Source organism: Hydra vulgaris, chromosome 08, assembly GCF_038396675.1.
Source record: "Hydra vulgaris chromosome 08, alternate assembly HydraT2T_AEP".
NCBI classification, from domain to species: domain Eukaryota; kingdom Metazoa; phylum Cnidaria; class Hydrozoa; order Anthoathecata; family Hydridae; genus Hydra; species Hydra vulgaris.
The window spans coordinates 48,468,148-48,493,149 of record NC_088927.1 but is presented as its reverse complement, the minus strand read 5'-3'; the positions used below and the strand labels follow the sequence as shown (position 1 = coordinate 48,493,149).

Sequence of the window (25,002 nt, the reverse complement as noted above, 5' to 3'; positions counted from 1 at the left end):
CAACCTTGATGACTTGGTGTCAAAAAAATAGTTGCATAAAGTAACCATATTTTTACAATATTTTTGCCAAATTAGAATAAAAGCGAGCAAAATTTTGCGGGAAGCATGTTCTTTTGGATAATGGAGTGGGAGATTTTTAACGCAAATTTACCACCGTGCAATTAAAAGTTTTTTTATCCTAAAATAGACAAAATAGTATTAATTTCTATTGATGCGCAATTATGAGTAATTCAGTTTTTCGTCATTTTCTCAAAATCAATTTACTCGAGCTTTGCGCATTTTGCAAATGGGCTTCTCATTTACTAGACACTATAGGATAACCTTTGCTCGATACTATATTGAATTATTTGTTCAAAAATCTATTTTGCTACCTCATAATGCCTCACATTTAATACCTCAATATGTTTCATTATACGTCATATTTTGTCATATACGTCATAGTATGTCATATTCTGAAGTTCTTGAATAAAGTAGCTTTAAAGTAATTAAAATTAACGCAATGAATTGAGTTTGATGTCCGCACTGGGCAGAGAAGATCCGTGGTTTTTGGTATTTGTATGCTCCAAATGCACTAAGTAGAGCGTTCGGAGCCTATAAATTAACTAACGAGATTTAATCTCTCACACTTGTATATAATGTCGCCTAATGGGCAAGATTGAGTTCCAGTTGGCGAGCTTCAGTGGTTTTGTACAGCTTTTAATGTTAAGATCAAACACTCTTATAAAAGTTAGAATAGTTTATAAGTTTTGTAGCTTAAAGACTAAGCAATCTAATGATGTATAATGCAGTGTCTTTAAACGGCCTGTCAGTAGCAATTTTAGTGCGGATGTGGGCGAGATTTGATTAAATTACCCTTTATTATTATTATTGTTGTTGTTATTAATATTATTATTATTATTATTATTATTGTTATTATTATTATCATCATTATTATTATTATTTATAATATAAAATAATTTATAATATTAATGTTTAAAATGTTATAGTTAAATAGAATTTAAAATATAAAAATAAAATGATATTAATAAAGTTATTTTAAAGTTAATGAATATATTTTAATTATTTACATAAATCAAATTAATTTTCTAAAATCAAGAGATTCAAAGCTACACTATCAAAAATGTAAATCCTCACTTTTCTAGCAACGTGTCGTAATTAATGGACGGGGTCACCTATTCATAAAATCACGATTGAAAAATTTTTAATTATTAGACCCGGTTTATTTGTGTAACAAAAGTTTTTTTTGTGCAATCAAATTTTTTTCGAGCAGTATAAAAGATCATATTTTTCCACAGTTGTCATAGAAGAAGACACGGGTTTGGAAGTGGAGGGGCGCAAACGTCAATTTCTAAAAAAAGTCCTCGATTTCTAGAATCTTCTAAAAAAAAAAAAATTTCTTTTAGAAAAAAAAGGTGCCTCCCCCCCCCCCTTGTATTGTTGGGCCCTGTTTGTGAGCGCAATCTCAATCTGGGTACGATACTGCACATTTTTACAAGATTAATATTCTACTCGATGCTATCAATCACAAAAATTCACACGATTCGAAATATCTACTATCCAGTTTCAAATGACGACTGGAAAATAATAAACAATTGGAATATTGGCATCATTAGCGAAATCATTAGTGACACTTGCGACGATGGCGTCAGTTGTGACGTTTTCAGTTGCATTAGTTATAAATATCTCGAGTTTTAAAAATGGAAGTAAAATATAGGAATAAAATAAACGTCAATTGAATAAAAAACAAGTTAATTAAATTTTATAATTTTTCATCTATTTGTTTTTAACTTACTTTTAATAAAATTTTAGAATACATAATTTACATAAAATATAATTTTCTGCTAATAAATGATTGATTATTATGGAAAATAAATTTTACAAAAGTCTTTATCAAATAAGTTAAAAAAAAAAACAAGTTAAAAAAAAATGGTACGCCATTTAAAAAAATGGATTAAGTTTTTATTTTCTTTAGCTGATTTTTTTTTTTTTTTTTTTTTGAAAAATAACTTCACAAAAGGGGTTATTGATTTGTTTTCCTTAAATAATCAACAAAGCAAAAAACAAAACAAAAAAACAACAACGACAAAAAAAAAAGTTCAATCTGCCGTGGCAAAAGAAAGTAGGTTACAGTTTTCCGTGAAATGGGTTATATGGGTTGTGATAAGTTTCATTATAGGAGGTGTGTACATTTTCAAATAAAATGCTTCGCCTTATTTGTTTTTGGAATATAACATTTACAATAGATACGAAATGATTTTTTAATTCCTTTTAAATTTTTAAAACTTGTTTTCACTTTTACCACAATTTTTTTAAACATACTTCCTTTTGCCAAATTACGGCAGTAATGTGAATGCTTACTCAAATCTGCGTATTTAAATAAATCTATATTTTTTTGTTTGTGCATTTGTTTATTAGTTTATGTAAGTTAGTTATTTGTTATTTTTAATTTATGTAACTTAATGATTATTATTTACAATTCATTTAGGTTGTTAATTTACGTGAGTCATTTGATGACTTCAAGTACTCCAATGAACTTTGTTAAAATAAATGATTTTTTGGTTTTCATTTTAAAGTGACCAGCGTTGCTCGTTGCTATAAATAATTATTTCAACCGTAACTATATAACCAATGAGCCAAATAGAATAACGTACTATTAACCGTTTTGTTTTCCTAAATGTACAAAATAAATGAGATGTGGTTTGGGAACTTGGTCAGTATAAAACGCATTTTGTTTAATTTTAAAACGGCAACCAATAGTTTTTCACTTTTGCATTATTTGTTTTTAGGTTTTTATTTAAAAGAAAATATTTTAGAGGTTTAATTATTAATTTTGCCATGGGGATTTGTTCATTCCCTCAGGGGAGTACGTCCTTTCGGTTTCTTCTAACCAGTAATCGTCTTGTTCTTTTATGTCAATAAGCACATTTCGTTCTAATATAATGTATATAACAACTATCAGCGTTACAACAATTAAAAAAATTGACGTTAAAGGAATATTTAGGGTGACTATTGGAACTAAAAATCCAGCCGGTACAAATGCTGCTTCAAAAACCGAAAGTCGCACGGCCTCTGTTAAAGATTGAATCTCAGTAGGCACCAGTTTTGCAAACATTGATCTAGTTGATGTTATAATTAGTGGTACTCCAGAAATAGAGAGACACGTGATTAAAAATAAAAAACCAGTTGTTATATTACTATCTGTACTTACCAAATCTAATACAGATAATATTAATAAAGCCAACATGGTAAGAAAAGCTCCATACACCAAAAGTAAAAAGTCATTTAAGTGATCTGCTAAAAAAAACACAGAACCGGATACTAGTACTGACAAAAACTTATTTACCATGCTTAGAAACGCTAATTCTACTTTTCCCCATTTCAAATAGTTAGTAGCAAGTACAGGTAAGCAAGTGACAATAATGCAGTAAACAAATGCCTCTATAAATGTAATTAGCATTAGTAAAACTGTAGGTCTATACCGCAATATTTTCCAGACGGACTTTGCTGACTTTTTTACGGTACTGTTTAGACGATCTCGAACACTATCAACTTCTGGTGTATCTATTTTTTCCTGACTTGTGCTCACAAACTTTGGAAAGTTAAATGGTTGGTTTACTTTTGTTTCGTTTGTATCATCAAGCTTCGTAGCATTCTTTTGGTCAATGACATAAAATGTCTCATCACTTCCAAAACTTGCACACGGTTCTTCAAATGATTTTTTTGAATTCGTTTTAGCACATTTGTTTAATTTTTCATTAATTGAGATTATATGAGGGAGATTTTTTCCAGATCGCTCAGGGGATTGCACAGTGGAACTGTAAAAAGAAAAAAACTACATTTTAGTTATTTGCACACAAAACTGACAATCAAAAAACGAAAATAGACAATCAAAACCAAAAACAAACCATCAAAGACAGACAATCAAAAACAAAAATTGACCATTGAAAACAAAATTAGACAATCAAAAACAAAAATAGACAATCAAAAACCATAATTGTAAAATCAAGAACTAAATAAAGAACAAGAGTAAAAAAATAAATAAAAAACGGATGGACTAGAAGCAAACCATTAAAAAGAAAAGAACCTTACCTACTGAGAGAGACGTACGAGGATCTTCTCATCCTTTGCTCTAGTTTGTAATCAAATTCTTTAGAAATATCGCTTACAAGTAGAGGTGCTAACAGCCCAGATATAATAAATAGTATACACATCATAATTCCAGGCATATTTGCAAAATTAATGTGCCACTCTCCCAAATTAAAGTCTACATAAAGAAAAGAAAATACAAGTCCAATACTAGTAAAAGTGCCTACACTATATATAAGAGATAACGCTGATACTTTTTTAGTTAATTTTGATGGAGAATAACACCTGGATATTTCTCCCATTGCAATTACTCCAAAAGCCGGGGTGGTTCCCGCCAAAAGCTGGCCAATAAGCGGAAGTGCAGGAGAAAACGGAAGTGCGTATAGAAGATTTCCAACAAAACCTAAAATATTGACCACAAATATTGCTTGTCTAATGTTTCGAGTTTGATCTAAGTATGGACTAATTAAAAGTGGAAACAAAACACCCGTAATACCAATAAATGATACAGACATGCCATATAATAAATCTGGGTTAGAAGCACGCATTACATCCTTAAAATAAAGATACTGTGACGAGTATCGTATCGAATGAACCATTCCATGAATATAATGGGTAATGCACCAATAAATAAAAAGTCGTTGTCTTTTTTCGCGCCAAATAAATAGATCAATTGGTCCACGATCTTCTATCAGATCCTCCATATTGTAATTTAATGCAAGACTGTATTTTTTCCTAAAATGAAACAAAGAAAATCAAATTACTTAATATATGTATGTGTGCGTGCATTATTTTAATTTCTTTTAGACTTTTCATATATAAATATTACTATAAAAGAATCAATGAATAAAAAAAAATTATTAATAAATACACAAAATAAAATTAATAAAAAAAATTGTTTTGTGCTGCTTTACCATTTGTCATTAATCTTATAATGCTATTACATCATAAAATATCATAATCGTTGTTCAATAATTTAAAAAGACTACATATTAGGTGATTTTTAATAAAAAGATTTTCAAATCCTAATATAAGTAAATGAAAAGGAGACAATTTTGAACTAAAAAAATTAAATATTCAAAAGTCTATTTTTCAAACAAATAAAGATGTAAAAATAAGATGAAGTTTTCAATTTGATTATCAACCCCCCTCCCCCCCACCTTACAAAAATAAATAGACGAAGTGAATACTTTTTTAATTAAAAAAAAATTTAAAACGTCTTAGAAGTTAAAATAATAAAGAAACACACACACACACACACACACACACACACACACACACACACACACACACACACACACACACACATATATATTTATGCACACACATAATAATAATAGTCAAAGCCCTATATGTTTTTAAGTAGTTGTTTATATTTGTTTTAAAAAGTCTATATTTGTTTCATTAATTATTAAATTAAGTATGATAGTGTCACATGGAGTATATATTTATATTTATATATATATATATATATATATATATATATATATATATATATATATATATATATATATATATATATATATATATATATATATATATATATATATATATATATATATAGATAGATATATATAGATATATATAGATAGATAGATAGATAGATACCACAAAGAGCACCTAAATCAGAATAAATTAGTTGTTTCGAGACTTGCTCATTGATATGAACAGCACGACTACAAGATTGGATATATAGATTTTCAATCAAAAATCTGAATATTTATTTGCAATCATTACTAATAATATATTTAAAAAAAAATATGTGGGGAGTCTAAGATTTATTTTAAAAGTACTTTTATAATTAAATTTACTAAATAAACTTGATAAATACTTACTGCGCATAACGGCAAAAGTTCCTTTTTTTATTATTCTAAATAAGTTTTCATAATGTTATAAATGCTCGATTTTTTTAAATCAATTTGGTACATCAATAAAAATTCCACAGAAAAAAGTTGCGATATTACGCGTACGAGTTATTAGACATCTAATGACATTTAATCAAACATATTAATGAAAATGTCATAGTAAAGAAATATTGCTCTTTTACGTGATAAAAAGACGTGTGATACATGCTTAATTTCTTGTGTATTTAAATTAAATGAGTTTTTAAACAAGATTAAATTTATTTATCGTTTTTGATATTATCTCAAATTTGTCAGATAAATGTTTACAAAGTTCCGATAGCAAGTAATAAATACAAAAAAAAAGTTGACAAGAAAGCTTGCCTTAAATATCACCCCACCCACTCACTATTCAATTAAGACAATTTTTTAACTGAAAAAACTTATTTAATTAAGCTTTTTTTGTGTATCAGTTTTTTGTTATCCAATAAAGTAATTTATAGATCCAAAATATAAATTTAAATTTTAACTAAAAATTTACATTTCTCTTTGTCTCGAAGTCAAAAATCAATTCCTAAAAGTAAATTCATGGTTTAGAAAGCAAATGCATATTCTCTGCCGATACGAACGTCGACTTATTATTGTTGAATAAAGAAATTTTTTTCTTTCTTGGACATTAAGCAAAACATAAATTATTTATTTTCTTAATCTTAGAATTCTCTTGTTGAACTAAATTTAACAGTTTTTAACAGACGTACAGGCTACATTTGAAAATTTGACGGGGCTTTTTGACGACATCTTTCATGAGAACATTTAAACATACAAAAATGTATACCTTGTTTTATTTTTTTGTTATTTTACTATGAGTAATTCGGAATTATAGTTCTTATTTATTAAAGTCAGCTTATAGCAAATAAAAGTTCCGCTTAAAGTAAATAGACAGCTAACGATAGATAGTAGTAGTCTTAGTTATTTATGACAACTATAATAATAGTGGAGAAAAAAAAAATTCAAAGTTTTGCACTGAGACTTATTTCTCAAAGTAGTAACCTCATTTTGCACTGAGTTTATTGGAACCCTAGGTTGATAAGTAAACAATTCTCAGATTAGTTCAGAAACACTCTTGGAAAGTCTTAACTATGGCTGGCTAAAGTAGACCAACAAGGATTGCTTAGAACGTAGAAGCATCGGGTAAGAAAAAGTTTTTATTGCTCTTTCAAATAGAGGCTAGGGACAGGAGTTTAACAATTGGATTTTTTTCTTTCAGATTTACAAAATTCTATAAAAATATGTAACAATGATAACAGTGTACTTTAGCAATAAAGACTTGTTTGTAGTTGGTCTTTTTATTATACGTTATTTGTTGTTATTTATTGTTTAGTCAAAAAACCTTGCGGCGCTGAATAAGATTTAATAAAGTACCAAAATATAAAATTTGCATTAGGTTTTTATTAAAAACAATTGGAAAATACATTTCTTATAAAAATCATTATTATAATAAAGTTAAAGAATCAAGTGAACAAGAATCAAGTAAATTATTAAAGCTTGCGCAGACGTTAACAAATTATTAAAACATGCGCAGACGTTAACAAAATATTACTGCTTGCGCAGACGTTAACAAACTCACAACAAAATATAAGTGTGAAAAAATGAATATTTACACCGAGAAAAAAAATTCACTCTTTATTACTTGTTACAAATTTAGTAGCCATTACAAACATTTATAAAAAGGAAATGTTTATCAATTTAACATCAATTTATACCCTTTTAATATAAATTATTCCAAAATCAAATAACAAATTGTTTTTAACCTAGCATTTGAGAAAATCTACATAAAATCAAAAAATTATAATGGAAAAAGCAGTTATATAAGTAACACTGATGTAATCGTCCTTTGATAAGCAAAAAATATTTACAAAATCAAAATAAAAAAAGTCGATTTTTAGTTATTGCATTTTTTTTTCATTTTAAACGGAACACGTTTTTTATCAATGTTACTGTAAATATGAACGTTAAATGAGTGACGTCATATTTGACATAAATATATGTTTAATTGGGCAGATCATGATTATTTTGCAATGATTAGTCCGTTTCATAGAATATGGTAACGCAATTTTTTTTTAATGCAATACTGATATTGCCGGGTAATTTCATCCTCAACGTAAATCCTATGGAATTTTCAACATTTGGTATTAATCACTGTTGCCAAAAAACAATCATTGTTGCCATAACCATGTTTTTTCATAACTTAAAGTTTAACGCAATAGCGATCACACCTGATGCTATAACCCTGACGATCGCTTATAACCTCTGATAATCCCTAATGCGTGGGCAGTGGGCACAGTACGTTTTTTAAACGTCCTTTAAACGTTTTTATTAGGTTTAAACCTAATAAAAACGTCCAAAAAACGTTTTAAAAACGTACTGTGCCCACTGCCCACGCATTAGGGATTATCAGAGGTTATAAGCGATCGTCAGGGTTATATATATATATATATATATATATATATATATATATATATATATATATATATATATATATATATATATATATATATATATATATATATATATATATATATATATTATACATATAACAATGGCTCAACATTATTGATTAGGTGTACGTTTAACATTTTTGTTAGGCTGTTTTTTTAATGTAAATCAGTAAAACCATGCTATCGTTATTTAAATGAATAAAAAATTAGATATACTACGAGTGCTCGATGTTCTTCAGAGAAAGCAGTGAATTAAAAAAAAGTAAACCAATTTTTTTGTTTTAATAATTCTTGTTGTCTTCAGTCATCATTCATTTTTTTTTATCTCTATTACAGGATAGCATAACTATATTTATTTTTCCACGGTGAATACTTTTCAAAAAAAAAATTTTTTTATAATAATTTTATGTCAAATACAATAAGGTATCTATTTAAAATAAATGCAGACGTCACAAAACTTGTTAATATAAACAATAAACCATGTAACAAACAAGTACACTTGAAAAAGACATGGTATACTAGATGAATATATATTAGGACTTAGTCTTACAAGCTTAATTTTTTTTTTTTTTTTTTTTGTATTTAACTTTTGTCGTTATAAACGAATTATGAAATAATAATACAATCAAAAGACAAATTTTTTAACAAAATTTAAAACTTGAATTACTATAACAAATTTAAGTTTAACCTGCCAAAAGTTTAGGTTTAATCTGCCAACAATTTAGGTTTAATCTACCCATAATTTATATTTTTCTAGTTTGTATTATTATTTACAAAGAAAAAAGCAATTATTATCAAAAGAATATGAACTTTCTTGATGAACTAAAAAAAACAAAAAAAAAAGCGAACAATAAAACCGCTTTGAATTGATTTAATTTTAAAAATAAAGTATTTATGTAATTTTGGCAGGGTGTCAGCCAGGGTGATGGATTCTATTTACAACCCGTTCTAACCCGCTGAGAGTAAAAGTATGTAATGTTGTATTATTTGACTTTCTGCAACCAATGCACACACGCTTGCGCTTAAAAAAGAATGCATTCTTGCAATTCAATATAAAATATTAAGTTTTGTATAAACTAATTAATTTCAAAATTATATAAAGTATTATATTTGAATATCACTTTATAAAATATATATATATAAATATTATGTGTTTTATAATATAAAAAATAATACTATGCATAATAGTGAACACTAAACTTTTTTCTTTTAATTAAAATTTTTGAACGCATTTTTTCAAAAAAAAATTTTTTTGAAAATTTTTTTTCCGGCGAACTAACTCATAGTAGTTCTTATAAAACAGTTGGTTTTTTAAGAGTTTAAAGTATTTCTTTTTTAAGTGTGTAAAATTCTTTATTTGTAACACTGAAAGAAAAAAAAAATGAAAATGAAAGAAGAATTAAAAAAAAAAAATACATTTATTAAAGAGAAAAATAAAAGCGATTACAAAAACTTGGTTTCTCTGTTGTTCTTTATTTAAATGTTGTACAGAATTAGTCGTTTCGCAATTAGTTCAATAATATGTTTTCAAGTTTAGTTAAATTTATAAGAAAAAGATCGCGGAAATCTCGTAGAAAACCTGAAGGTCTTTTCGTCGAAAACACAATGTTTTTCAACTGCATTAGTCGCGTTTATTTATATATTTAGTGTTAAATATATATTTTCGTGGAAAGTAAAAATGAATAACGTAAAACATACATAACATTCATAATTATAAATATTAGGAAGTGATATATATATATATATATATATATATATATATATATATATATATATATATATATATATATATATATATATATATATATATATATATATACATATATAAAATAACTGTTGAGTATAAAAATATCTTGTGTGAGAGAGAGACCAAGTTTTTGGAATTTTTTTTTTTTACTGTTGAACAAGTGTTTTTGTTTGTTTTTTTCATTTTAATTTACAGTTTTATTCAATAAAAAATTTTCATTTTTAACTTTTTTTTTTTTTTCAAGGTTGTTGGCGATCAGAATTCTTTTTCAACAACAGCGCTATTTTTATTGGAGTTTGTTAAAAAAACACATATCTCGGCTGGGTATGTTGAACCAAATGAACTTTTAAAAAAACGTGTTTATAAAGCAAACTTTTTATTTGATAATTTCAAAGATTTCTTTGAAAATAAAGGAGATCTGAGCAACGAGTTCAATGAAATAATGACAAAAAAAGATCACAGTTGATGTTTGATTTCAAAAAATATTGTTTCGCTTATACTTTACGTTCCAAGGAGTTCTTTGATTTTTTTCTTGATTTCTTTTGATTAACTTTTGCGTCACAGTTCAAATGATGAAGTCGACTCTACGTATTCGCAGTCGCATTTTTTTTTAAGCGCACAAAAATATTTGTTTTGCACACGAATACATTAATATAAATATACATGCGCGTTCGATAAGAAGTTAGAAAGTTAACTGATAGCTAAGGCCTAAATAGTTTTACTGACAAATTAAAGTTAATAAAAAACGTGATAAATAAAAAATATATATATAAAAAGAACCTTCTTTATTCTTTTTTTACTTTTCTTTTTATCGTTTTCTACTTCTCTTAATGATTACTTTTCATTTAGCTTTAAAATAACCAAAACTAAAATTAAAAACCCAAACGAAAAAAGGCATTAAAAAAATAATTCCTCAGGAAAAGGAAAAAAATTCTTCAGATTCACAAAAATATTTTCATTTCTCTTACGATCGAATTTAAAATAAACTAGCACATAAAGTATACGTGTGGTTTTAAAAATTTGCTTATAGTATGCATATGATTTTAAAACTTGCTAATAGCAGCGGACATCCTAGCGATTTTGACGCTTTCAATAATTACCGCTACTCTGCAATAATTGAAAGCGTCAAAAATTTTCTTCACTAATATTACTTTTTTTTTTTAGTCAATATTGATTTCATTTGATTAGTTGTAACATTTAAACAAACCATTTTTAAAATAAACTTAAAATATAAAGATAATAATGACAATTTGAAATAGTTAAGTTTTGAAAACATTTAACATTGTAAACATTAAGCAAACCATTTCTATAATAACTGGATATATTATATATATATATATATATATATATATATATATATATATATATATATATATATATATATATATATTAGTAACTAATATATATAATATATACAGTTACAAATATATACAATAATATATTGTATATATTAGTAACTAATATATATATATATATATATATATATATATATATATATATATATATATATATATATATATATATATATATATATATATATATATATGCACACGCGCGCGCGCACACACACATACATTAATGTATTAGTAACTAATATATTACTTGTTATGATGGAAATGGGTTTTTTAATCTCTCAAAACTTTTTATAACTTTAACAATAATATAGTCAATAATATGAACCTACTAAATAAAGTATAAAAAACAAATTAAAAAGTTAGATCATTAAAAGTTTGATAACACAAAACCTAAGTTTAATTACCCGAAACAGTTAAAATAAAACAAAAAAAAACCTTATCTAAAAATAATTGCTTATACAAGTGTACAATAAAGGAGGGTGCAAGCTGAACCTAGCAGCTTACACCCTTTTAATAACGCATTTTTATCAGTACAATTGATTTAAAATGTGTTTTAAGAAGCAAACTAAGTTTTAAAACTTTACCTGTTTTACTTTGTTTTAAAACCTGTTTTATTTTAAATACAATTTAGTTCTTCAGACTTTTTGAAAACAAATATCCGGATCTGTTTAACACCTGAATGTCATAAAACCAATAGAATGCGTTCAAAATAATAAGGTGCGTGCAGACCAATAGAACCAGACCACCTAAGTAGCATTAGTTTAATTTAATAGAAAATTTGGTTCATCTAGATTATAAAATCTATTAAAAAAATGCTGATTAATATATAAAAGACAATTTTCTTTTAAATAACTCGCAAAGAAACCTTTCAGTTTATATAGAAATTTCCTGATATATTACATAACAATCTTCTAAATTATTGAAAACTACGAACGGAAAGCGGAACAAAATAATTAAACAGAAGTAAACAAAATTAATTGCAGCGCAATCTAATTTTAATGTATGTATATATATATATATATATATATATATATATATATATATATATATATATATATATATATATATATATATATATATATATATATATATATATATATATATATATATATATGTATATGTATACACTCAAACACTCAAACACACACACACACACATATATATAATTATTTATTACGTCATTAGGTTAGGCGGTTTGTTTTTTTGAGATTTGAGAGACTTTAAAGGCAGCATTTTTGTTTTGGTTTAAGATTTAACCAACACATAGTTAATGAATAGAGTTTTACAAATATTAACTAAATAAAAAAAATTGGCAAAATATTGCACGATATAAATTGTTCAAAACAAAGTTAAGAAAGTAGATATAAAATACCGCATACACTAATATATACATGCATATATGTAATACATAAACGAAAACATAAAATTTAAGTAATAAAAGTTTACAACCATCAAAGTAAAAAAAGAAAACATAATCAAAAAGAGTATAAATTCTTACAATCCACACACACACACACACACACACACACACACACACACACACACACACACACACACACACACACACACATATATATATATATATATATATATATATTATATATATATATATATATATATATATATATATATATATATATATATATATATATATATATAAATTAGTAAAATAGACTTTTCTAACTTTTTTCTTCTACCTGAAGTTTCATCATTGCTGGATCATCAGGAAGAGTTCTTTTCCAGATGAAATCTTCCTGATGATCCAGCAATGGTGAAACTTCAAGTAGAAGAAAAAAGTTAGAAAAGTGTTTTTTACTAATTTATTATTGCTCTGTTCTTTAAGAACATTGAGCACTCTATTTTTGAAATACACTAACATAATTTACATATATATTACATATTTATATATATATATATATATATATATATATATATATATATATATATAATTTTAATAAACATAGGTTGTATTTTTAAAACTATAAACAATTCCTATTAATTTTAGAATTACAGTTTGTAAAAAACTCATTAACTATTCTATCAGTGAATTTGTTTTATCTGAGAAAGCGATTGAACAAAGCCAAATGACTTTTTAGTCAAATACATAAGCAAGCAAGAAATAAATGACAACTCAGAGAAAAAATTAACATTTGCGTGTTTATGAAACTGAAAAACCACGACACAAAGCTAAATGTGTTTTTAAAATTATGACATTTGTGTCGAACTTCTTTGTAAGCGCAAACATTTCCTGGATTGATAAAAAAAAATTGAATTTTTTAAATTACAAACCAGCAACAAACTTCTTTTTTCTTATTTTGTTGAACTTGTTCTTACTTAATTTCAAAGGTGATGTATAACATAAAAATAAAAATATACCATTTAATAAAGATGTTTTATTTTAAACGAAAAAAAATTTAATACTAAAAAATAAAAGTAAGTTATATATTTCTATGATTTTCTTTTTCATTTACTAATAATAGTTGATGCAAACTCCCCACCTTACCTAGGCCTTTCCACCTGACTCAGACATCTCCATGTTAACAATTAACAAACACACAAATAAATACTGATGAAAAATGAAAATACTGATGAAAATACTGATGAAAAATTATTTATTTAAACAGTTTTTTTAACATTATTTTGACTTGTAGAAGCGTACTTGCTCAAAGCTTTAATAAAAGCTTCATCTACGGATTCTTTTATGGATTCCGATTAAGTTAATATTCCGTCCAACAATATGCAACTTTCAACAAATAAAAAACAACTCACGCGTGGCGAAATACTTTTGTTTGATGTTAATTATACCAAGCTTTTACAAAGGGCCATTAAATAAATTTTAATAATAAATTAAATTAACATTTTCATTGACAAAATTCTACTGAAGCTTATCTAGTTATAAAGTAATGATTTTTGTTTTACTTGTTTATTTTATTACGTTTTTTTATTTGCGAAGAAGCAATTCAGTTAAAAGTGGAACATTGCATGATGAAGTGTCATAAATTCCTTTCTATACTAAATTTTCAAAAAAAATTTTCACCAATAATGTTGGATTTAAAAACAGACAAATGAATGAGTAACAAATGTCACAACAGCAAAGGAAATATATATATATATATATATATATATATATATATATATATATATATATATATATATATATATATATATATATATATATATATATATATATATATATAACTTATCATATTACAATTAAAGAAATCTTTTTTGCTACATAATTTGTATTGCTACAAAAATGCAACTGCAATATTTCATTATAAACTTGAGCCGTAAGAACGATTTTTTTTTCTTCAGAAAACTTTCTTATTAAATAGCAAATTATAAACGCATTACAGAGAATTAGGTAGGGTATTATTACGAAAGGTTATTAAAGTGTATAGAAATAGAACTTGTTAACTTTTATGGTGGTGTTTTTATTACGTGTATAGAGCAAAATTGTCAAAAAAAACAACCTAAAAACAAGGTATTAACTCATTGAAGAACTGTACATAAAACGTTTATGCGTATAAAGTTTTTTATATGATGCAAAATAATTTGCAATATTAAATATATAAATGGCAATATATGGTATATAAATAATTATAAAAATGATTATAGCGATATAAATAACTTAATTTGGGTAGTACCAATTAACATGCAAGTATTTCTATCCTCTTTAATCTTGCGCAAATATATCTTCTGTAAATTTTTAAAGGTTTATGTTACGCAATCTATATTTTGCATATTCAGCGTTTTTTGATTTACATATTTAATGTTAGAAAATCAATTTTTTTTTTAAATACAGATGAATAGATAAGACTAAAGAAGTTTGTAATAGATTTTAAAGACGCATAATGTTCAATAACGTTTGTAATAACTTAATGCTTTTTTTAAGTAAATAAGTAAATGAGTGTTCAAACAAATCTGTTTATTTTCTTTTATTTGCTAAACTAATGATAAGATCATTGTAAAACACTTGGTAAGTGCGCACCTCGCAACACTTAATATACTTACCTAATACCACTTAAAAAATACAAAACTCTGTTTTTTAATAATAATAAGCCCATGCTTATTCAACTCGCATCAAAAATTAATAATATTTATAAGCCATAACAAGGCCCCTCTTTTACAAAAAGGTAAAAAAGGTTTAGAATTTCTTTTACAGATTCTTTATGTGTAAAATAGTTGTTAAGTATCAGTTATATAGAAATGGAATCAGCTGATAAAGATGATCGTACAATTTTGGCAAAGCTCTGAACCTATTTAAACAATCCGTAAATAGTTAATAATATTGTAAATCAACTCAAATAAAAATTACAAAGCAGTGAATATACTGATTTTAGTAATCAAAGATATTTTAAGCGACTTGTTGTAGTTATCATAACGCAAAGTGATATTAAAACTTGACGTTTACATAGATCGTATTACAACTCAATACCAAAACAAGCTTATTCTACTGTATTTTGAAGATCAATCATAAAACTTTGATAATGAAATAATGCAATAAAAACAAAACCCCCAAAAAAATGCTTTAAAAATGATAAAAGAAATGAGGAAATGAGGTCAGAAAAATAACATTATTACTGCAAAATTATGAAAGAACATAATTAATACTATAAAATGCCACGTCAGATCTCTGTAACAGGTACTACTTATTGCTACTTTTTCGTATAGTGTAAATTAGTCCTAGTTGTTATCAAATGATTGCATGTCCAAACTCAAGATTCAGTACACTGAAAAAACTATGAGCTTACCCAACTTGCAAACATACAAAAATAAAAACACAAAAATAAAAACTAAAAAAAATGAAATATTATAGTTAAATGACAATCATACTTACAAAAGTGACAAACAGTGAAAACCATGTTAAAAAGTCAACATACAGTGAAAACCATGTTATAGAGTCAACAAACAGTGAAAACCATGTTACAAAGTCAACAAACAGAGGCAATTCTAGAAATAAAATTAGGGGGAGGGGGAAATTCCTCTGACTAGCCCATTATATTCCTCGAAAAACCGACTATATTTTGGAAATCGCCTCTTGAGGGGGAAGGGGAATTTATCACATCCCACACACACACACCACCTTTTTACCATAGAATCACTTTTGAATCAAAACCATGTTTCGTTTTCTAAAAACAATAAAAAACATGCTACAAGTCCACAAACAGTGAAAACCATGTTAGAAGTCCACAAAAAAGAGTAGTGTAGTGTTATAGCGCTCGCTTCATAAGCGAGAGGTTCCGAGTTCGATCCCCACCACTTTCCTGGTAGTATCGTGCTCAACTTATTCTCCGCGCAATAACCTTGTTTGTCAAGGTTCGTGTTTCGGAGTCATAGAGTTGAGAGATTATTTATAATCACAATTAATTAAAGGTTTTATAACCACAATTAAGTAGCCTCCTTGTCTGTAGTGACCTCGGAGAAATAAAGTTGCATTCAAAAAAAACAAAAACAAAAAAACAGTGAAAACTGCTTGAATATGATTACCAGTTACATGTTGAACTTAAGAAAATACGAAAATAACGAGGTTGAACTTTTTTCATCGTAATTCCGCCGGTTCGGGTCAATTTATTAAATTTTTTAGCTCTAGATGCTTTAACAACAATGATTGAATAATTAAAAACCTGAAAGCAAAATATTTTACGAATACCCCTCTACGTAATTGCATTAAAAATCAACATAAAATGTTCTTTTCAGGATATTTCTTTGTAAAACTTTTGACATGATTTATAACTCTTTTAAAATCACGCAACTGATGTTGCGCAATTTATCATGCAACTGATACAGTTCTAAATTTCTTTTTGTAAGTTTTTTTGTAAGTTTTCAAACTGATTACAATTATTCTGTCTAACTAAAGATAATTGAATAATTTAGATTAAGAAACAATTTTGAAATCCAAGTAATATAAAAACAAATTACAATGAACTATAATAAGCATTTTGCATATAAAACATAGTTTAATAGATTAAATAATATAATATATAATATATAAAAATAATACATAAAAAATAGATATAATATATTTTTTATATATCATATAAATACATATATATAAAAAGTGAATAAGTCATTATTCACAAACATATTTAAATAGCACGTATATATAAGTGAATAAGTCATTATTAGCTTTCGCATTGTTTATAAAAAACATAGTTAGTTGTTGAAAAAACCTTAGATAAAAGTTTGTCATGCAAAATTAAATGAAAAAAATTGGTTTTTTAAAATATCTATCCCTTTTGGAAGCCAATAATTCTATATTGTTTTCTGCTGGAACATCGGGATTATTCAAATAGCTGGAGAACGGAGATAATATAAATTTCTGATTTTTCCTTAATTGATTTTTATGTTGGTGTTTTACTTTTCTAAACACTATACAATCTTCCTTCTGAATTAAATGATCGGTGCAAAATCATGCGTCAATTAATAAAATGATCAATCAATAAAATGGTCAGTGGAAAATCCGGCATCTATTAATAAAATGATCTATCAATAAAATGATCGGTGCGAAATCATGCATCAATTAAAAAAATGATCAATCAATAAAATGATTAATGCAAAATCATGCACAATTTTTAGATTTTTCAGACCAGTTTTTTTATTTGGATTGCAAATCTCTATTAACTTCCTTTTCTGAACTTTTTTTTATCTGGCATTCTGGAATGACTTCATTCATTATTGTTTGTTCTCACACTACTACAACCAAGAGCAAAACAATTCTTTGGATTTTTTTTGTGGTGTTGTTCCAATTTAAATAACTTTTCTGAGTGTGAAATATAATATTTTGTTTTTTCTATACTGGCTGCAAAATACGTATGCGCAAAATAAAAGTTTAAACTCACCTATGGTTGATAAGTAAAAACTTTTAAATTTATCAAATGCTATACTGTTATATATCATTAGAAAACCCGTCAATACAGGATTTTAAAGGTGAAAAAAGTTATCAAAAGTAAACAATTCTACAAAAAGGTATTAGGTTTTTTGCAGCAAATTTTGTATATATCGATTATACAGTGGTCTAAATTTAGTTTTTCTTCACTTAAATTATATACAAGTTTATATTGATCTCTAGATATTAGATTAGATTCTAGATTTATTATCTAGTTTATAGGAGGTAGGAGGGGTACCAAACTACCATTTTGGCCTTAGAAAATAGTTATGTAAAATAAAAAATAGAAATAATTTTTTATATAATTGGTATTTCTTTTACACAAAAAGTTGTCATAATTTTATTATTTATAACTTTATATAATATTGGTGTATTAGTTGAATATTTTTAGCTAAATTTTTTTACTTAATTTATTGACCATATTCTACTATTATTGTTATGATGTGTAGGGGTTGTATGATAAGATTAGGTTGGTATTTTGCAATCCATATCTTCATTGAGCCCCTGTCTGTTTATTATATATATATTAGTAACTAAATGGTTTTTTTTTGTGAAAGGGAATTGTAGTTCTCTCAAAATGGTATATGTTTGTGTGTAATATTTATTTTATGCTAGCAAAGAAAATGTAAGCAGTTTAGCAATTATAATTGCTTCTTTGTGTATTAAAACTTCTATAAAACAATACGATATATTCTCTTCTAGTTTATATATTTACGTCTTTATAATAAAATATTTGTAAATTACGATTTTATAAAAATGGTGCTCTGTGATAAGGCATTATGACTTTTTGCTCCAGCTATTTATTTTATTGTATTACTTGAAACATAAACTTTGGGCGTTAGGGCGATGGTTTCTTGAAACACTTTTTCGACATTGGTCTATCATCATATATGTATATGAAAATTGTATTTATAGTAAAAAGCGAAATAAGCTACTTAATGATAATAGTTTATATAAACAGCAAAACGAAATGGAATAAAAAAAAACAAATTAATAAATAGAAAATAAAAAAAATTACTTACAGACCACTGTCTGAAAAAAGTTTTTTAAACTTTCTTAAGTAACCTTTAAGTCAAGTCTATTTATGTAAAAGTTAAAAAGAGAAAACAAAACAATAAAGTTCAATTAAATCACGTGAAAGGTCAAAGGTACAAACATTAATTTTCTTCATTATACTAATTTTTTTAAACTTTTCTAACATTTTAAACGTTTAAAAGAACCTTGTTGTCAAAAAGTTGCGATAAGTATTTGTCTAAAACACTAAACATCTATTTCAGAATAGCGCCATGTTAAATCTTTCATTGCAACCGGTCAAAAGCTTTGATTTAAATAGTTAAAAACTTGAGTGAAACTTAGTAACTACAGCTTTTTTTAGTAAATTTTTAGAAAAACATAACTGCTAATAAGAATTGTATTTCAAAACGAATAAAATTAATCGAAGAATAAACGTTTCATTAATAAAACCTTTTTTAAGTAAACTTAAAAATTGTATAAAAAAACAGTACTGCATAAGTATGGTTATGGTCATATAGTGGCACAATCAAACAAGCATGCAGTTAAACGATTTGTGCAACATCTTAAACAGAAGATAAAATCAAACTCCACTAATTGTTCTTAAATGCATTTACGTTACAACCAAATATTTTGAATAAAAGGTAATATAGAAATTATCCTCCGTTTTAAGAAATTTACCCACACTCAACGAACTCGCTCCACTTTAAATACCGTTGAAAGACTTTTTAATACAATTTTAAGTTTATTGAATATTTATAAAGTTAATGATTGCTATGTGTTTAAATTCGGCACATATTGATATTATGCACGTTTAGCAGATAGTATTTAATTTTTAGCACTTTTAGCAGATGGTATTTAGTTTTATTCACTTTTAGCATATAGTATTTAGTTTTATGCACTTTTAGCATTGAGTATTTAGTTTTATGCACTTTTAGCATTGAGTATTTAGTATTATAATGATTTTAATGATTTAGATACTTGTTACTGTTATGATTTTTTTAATAAAATGTTGTAGTTTTTTTTTATAAATTGTCGTAGTTTTTTTATATATACTGTGGTAGTTTTTCAAATTATGCAATCTAACAAATTTAATTTTATTAATAGTTTTGTTTGTTATTTGAGTTATTAATATGATTTTAAAAAACATAAATGGTCATGCAACATTTAGTTTTTATTGAACAATATAAAATGGATACCTCCTCTACTTCCTATAATTTAGTAGACGGAAGAGGGCGCAGGGATCGACATTTCAACATAACTCAATATAGTCCAAATTTGTACATACAATATTTTAGAATTAACCCATCGATATGCATAAGTTTGATATAGTGGTTTATTCTCCTTAGCCTAATTGTTATTCAGCCTACTTGTCCTTCAGATTCAACTGATGTTATAAAATTTCATAACTAGTAACCTCGGACTGAGATTAGGCGTTTAATAACAATGTAAACATAAACTGTGATTTATGAAATTAATAGTTAGAAACATAGAATAGAGAAGATCGAACAATATCAGTAAGTCAAAATTACACGTCAAATGATAGCGGTTAGTCAGATAACTTTCTTATATCTTTCAAATGTGGAAAACTGGCATTTAAGAGCAGACAAATAAATTACCAGTACCTCATTCTAAGCAGACTGAGGTTTATAACCGTAAAACTACTCAGGTAATCTGTGAAATATGCATGAAAAATTGCAGGGCGCACCTTTAGACAAATTACTATTAATAATGGAAATCAATTATTAATTTATAATTAATAATTGATTTCGATAATATTTTTTTTTGAATACCTGCTTCTTGATCAAATTATCCATCAGTTCTTGATGCTCTAAATTAAAGAATAGTGCAACCAAATTAGATTTATCACTTGTAACATTACTTGGACTGAGGTTTTCCATAAAAAAATTTTATTTAAAGTTTGGTGTAGTACTGATAACCAAATTAGTAATTTATCTAAAGGTGCACCCTGCAATTTTTCATGCATATTTCACAGATTACCTGAGTAGTTTTACGGTTATAAACCTCAGTCTGCTTAGAATGAGGTACTGGTAATTTATTTGTCTGCTCTTAAATGCCAGTTTTCCACATTTGAAAGATATAAGAAAGTTAACTGTCAATTTTATAAACCACAGTTTATGTATACATTGTTATTAAACGCCTAATCACAGTCCGAGGTTAGTAGTTATGAAATTTTTTGTGCGGCCGTGGCGCAGTGGTTAGAGCGCTTGCTTTATTAGCAGGAGATCCAGTTTCGAGACGAGCTTTGGACATATTTTTGCGTCACGGTAAGGAAGGAGGCGTAAACTTCCTGGTTAAATGCACTTTCGCGGTGCTCTGTGACAAGACCGTTAGGTCTTCTTGGGGCACCTAAAAAAAAAAATTATTAAATTCCAAAAACAAGATCTTCCACACGCACGTATATTGATTTGTTATTTTCCACACGTACATATATCGACACTAGCTGATAATTACAAAAATGATGAAGTAGGCTAACATGTTTCAAGAAAAATTTTACATTGTAAATTACTAACAGTATTCACTGGTAATACAGTACAGTTAAAAGAAAGATTGGGTCTTATCGCCAAGTCCCTATATAAATTCCATATATTTAAAGAATAATATATTTTGTACACTATATAAAAAAAAAAAATATGGAAAAATCAAATTTATTTTTTAAAGAAAAAAATTGTTTCCCGGATTTGTTCTTAACCAAGAAAATCCGTTGTAATTACTATTCAAAGATTTTTCAAAAAATGATGTATTCTAAGGTTAGAGACGGTGGGCTGTATTAGCAGCAAAAGATAACATTATAATGCCATACTTTCATGCTATGTCTATATTATGAGTATTTTTTTATGAGTAGTGCGTCCAAAAGAAGAAGTACTTGGATATTCTTACACTTCTCTAACTTTTCTATTTGATAAATTGTTGCAACAATTCGTAAAAAATGTTCAGACGTTACCCATCCATTTTTGGAGAACCTAACTAGTGCTCCTTTCTTTAAGCAATCGTTCATCCTCATCCGTTTAAATATTATCATAGGAGATATGAATTCACTTTTCTGTGTATTGCATAAACACTGCAAAATACCAAAGGTATTTCGCAGTGTTTATGCAATACACAGAAGGGTAAATTCAAAAGTTGTTAAATCTCTTTCACCACATGTAAATGCACCAACTTGATGTTTACCTTTCTGAGCAATTATTTTGGATGGTTTGTAAACAATCAACAATCCTGTTTTGTCAACATGATATATCTGGTTAGCAGTAAACTAATCTAATATGCAATTTGTTTTTCTCTAATGAAGCGATGGAGTAATTGAACTTTTTTTTTAATTTTTAAATCTTTCTGCCCACTCATAAGCATGTCTTTTTAGATCAGTTGCAGTAAGCCCCAAAAAACTTAGTTCTAAAATGAGGATTTGTGCATCTAACTCCTCCATATTTTCAGTAATATTTTTAGGTCTTCCAAATTTGACATTCTTATTTAGTTCTTGAAAACAACGCCTTAACGTTTGTTTGAGGATATTGTCTATGAACATCATTAAACCTAATAGTTCCTTTCAATAAATTGTACTAATGTAACCATAGCTCATTTAAGTGGTCAACTTACATGGTACGACTTTATAAAAATTTTTAATCTTCTCATATTGTATGTGTTTTTGATTCCCGTAAAAAAGCGCACTCTAAAACATTTGGATTTTTAGAATACTTTTGAATGAAAGATTCAGTTTTTTTAGTTGTTGAATTTCTTGAATGGCCAGTCAGTCCGCATTTCTCTACGGTATCTTTCAAACTCGACTACTTCTGACTTTATTTTATTTCTCTTCTTCGTAAAGCTCACTTACTTCTGATCCAAGGAGGTTAGTTACAGTGCTTTTAAGTAAGCTGAACTTGTTTTATACTGACCTTGGTATGTAGACTCAATATGGCAATTAGCCCGAACCACAATATCAAAACTCTTTACATATTTATATAGGAGTTATACTTATAGAAGTTTTAAATAACGAATAGAATTATATTCATTAAAAAATAATTAGAAAGACAAACTGAAACTTTAGTTTTAAAGGATGAGGAAGTTTTTGTGTTTCTTAAATGATCGGTCTGTTTTTATTTCTGTATTATATTTTTGTAACTCAATTACTTCCAACTTTTATTTTATATTTTTCTGTTCTTCCTAAGCATACTTATCTAGATCTGTTGCAGCGGTTTATATACTCTTTAGTGGACTAAATTTGTATTCAAATTTTGGCCTCTCTATATGGCTATTATACGAAGGAGGGTAAACTAAAATAAAAGATCCGTACTAAAAATTTGATGTCCAAAACAATGATATATATATCTTTATATATATATATGTATATATATATATATATATATATATATATATATATATATATATATATATATATATATATATATATATATATATATATATATATATATATATATATATATATATATATATATATATATATATATATATATATATATATATATATATATATATATATATATATATATATATATATATATATACATTTTGTTTGTGTGAAGCATTTTATAAAGAATAATAAGTAGCAGTATATAAAGTCTTCTGTATAAAGATTCTGAATAGGATAAATCAATTACAGAAACAGCTGCCATAAATATTTATATCTGTTGTGAGGATTTTGTGGTATACTTATTGATTTCAATATGCTGAATGGGACAAAGCAATTACAAGCAAGCAAATTGAATAGGATAAAGTAATAACAAAGTTAGCTGCCATAAAATATACATTTTAGTTCAAAAAATTTTGTAGTATATTCTTTGCTTTAAATATGCCTTTAAAGATCCTATGGTACTTTGATAAAAGTATAAAGACAGTTAAAAAGAAAATTTACTATATAAAAAGATTCTGCTGTCGCGCAGCAAAGAGCATAAAGTAAGTAAACTACTTATATTTCATAAACAGAAATATAAGTTTGTTTAGCATTTTAAAATAACAAGATATTGTTTTTGAGGTCAATCATTGAACAGTGGTCAAAAATAACATATATGATTTAGAATCTTTCATAAAAGCTTTTCTGAATCAAACTACAATAAAGCTTCCCTGCAACTGTATAAATTGTTTTTAAAGCATGAAAAAAAAAAAATTCAAAATTACTTGTATTAATTTATACTACTTCCAACCAAATTTGTTTTTGCATTTTCAGTTTATTTCTTTATGTTTGTGTCACGATGGTTACAACTTTCTGTACCTTTACATGAATACTACAAAAAAAAAAGGCAAATTGATTACTGAATGCCTATTGGTGAAAATAGTGTAGATATTTTTAAATAATTTGTAATTATTAGGGTGCTTCAAGAAGTCCTTACGGTCTTATCACAGAGCATCGCGGAAAAGCATTTAACTAGGAAGTTCACGTTTCCTTTCTTAACAATATTACTTATCTGGCCAGAGCCTTCAAAACTTGGACCTCTTTATTCTGAGCCAGAGCTCTAACCACGTAGTAAAAGTAGTGAAAAATGGTACAGAAATTATTTAGTGTACTTTAAAATATTTGTAAGTACGTAGAAATACTTAAAGT

The 25,002-nt window shown here is 26.3% G+C and overlaps 1 protein-coding gene across 1 annotated transcript; it reads right to left on the bottom strand.

Moving 5' to 3' along the window:
- Positions 1–1,752: 1,752 nt before the first annotated feature.
- Positions 1,753–14,318, bottom strand: LOC105846770 (uncharacterized). The gene is made up of 3 exons (XM_065803859.1): positions 14,297–14,318; positions 4,090–4,821; positions 1,753–3,815 (listed from the first exon to the last, which is right to left on the bottom strand). The coding sequence occupies exons 2-3, from the start codon at positions 4,788–4,790 to the stop codon at positions 2,825–2,827; spliced, it is 1,692 nt and encodes a 563-aa protein (XP_065659931.1). The 5' UTR covers positions 4,791–4,821; positions 14,297–14,318; the 3' UTR covers positions 1,753–2,824.
- Positions 14,319–25,002: the final 10,684 nt, after the last annotated feature.

Coding starts and splice junctions, on each gene's coding strand:
- LOC105846770 (XM_065803859.1), bottom strand. CDS start 4,790: ATGGAGGATCTGATAGAAGATCGTGGACCAATTGATCTATTTATTTGG. Junction 3,816..4,089: donor TCGTACGTCTCTCTCAGTAG/GTAAGGTTCTTT, acceptor TTCTTTTTACAG/TTCCACTGTGCAATCCCCTG.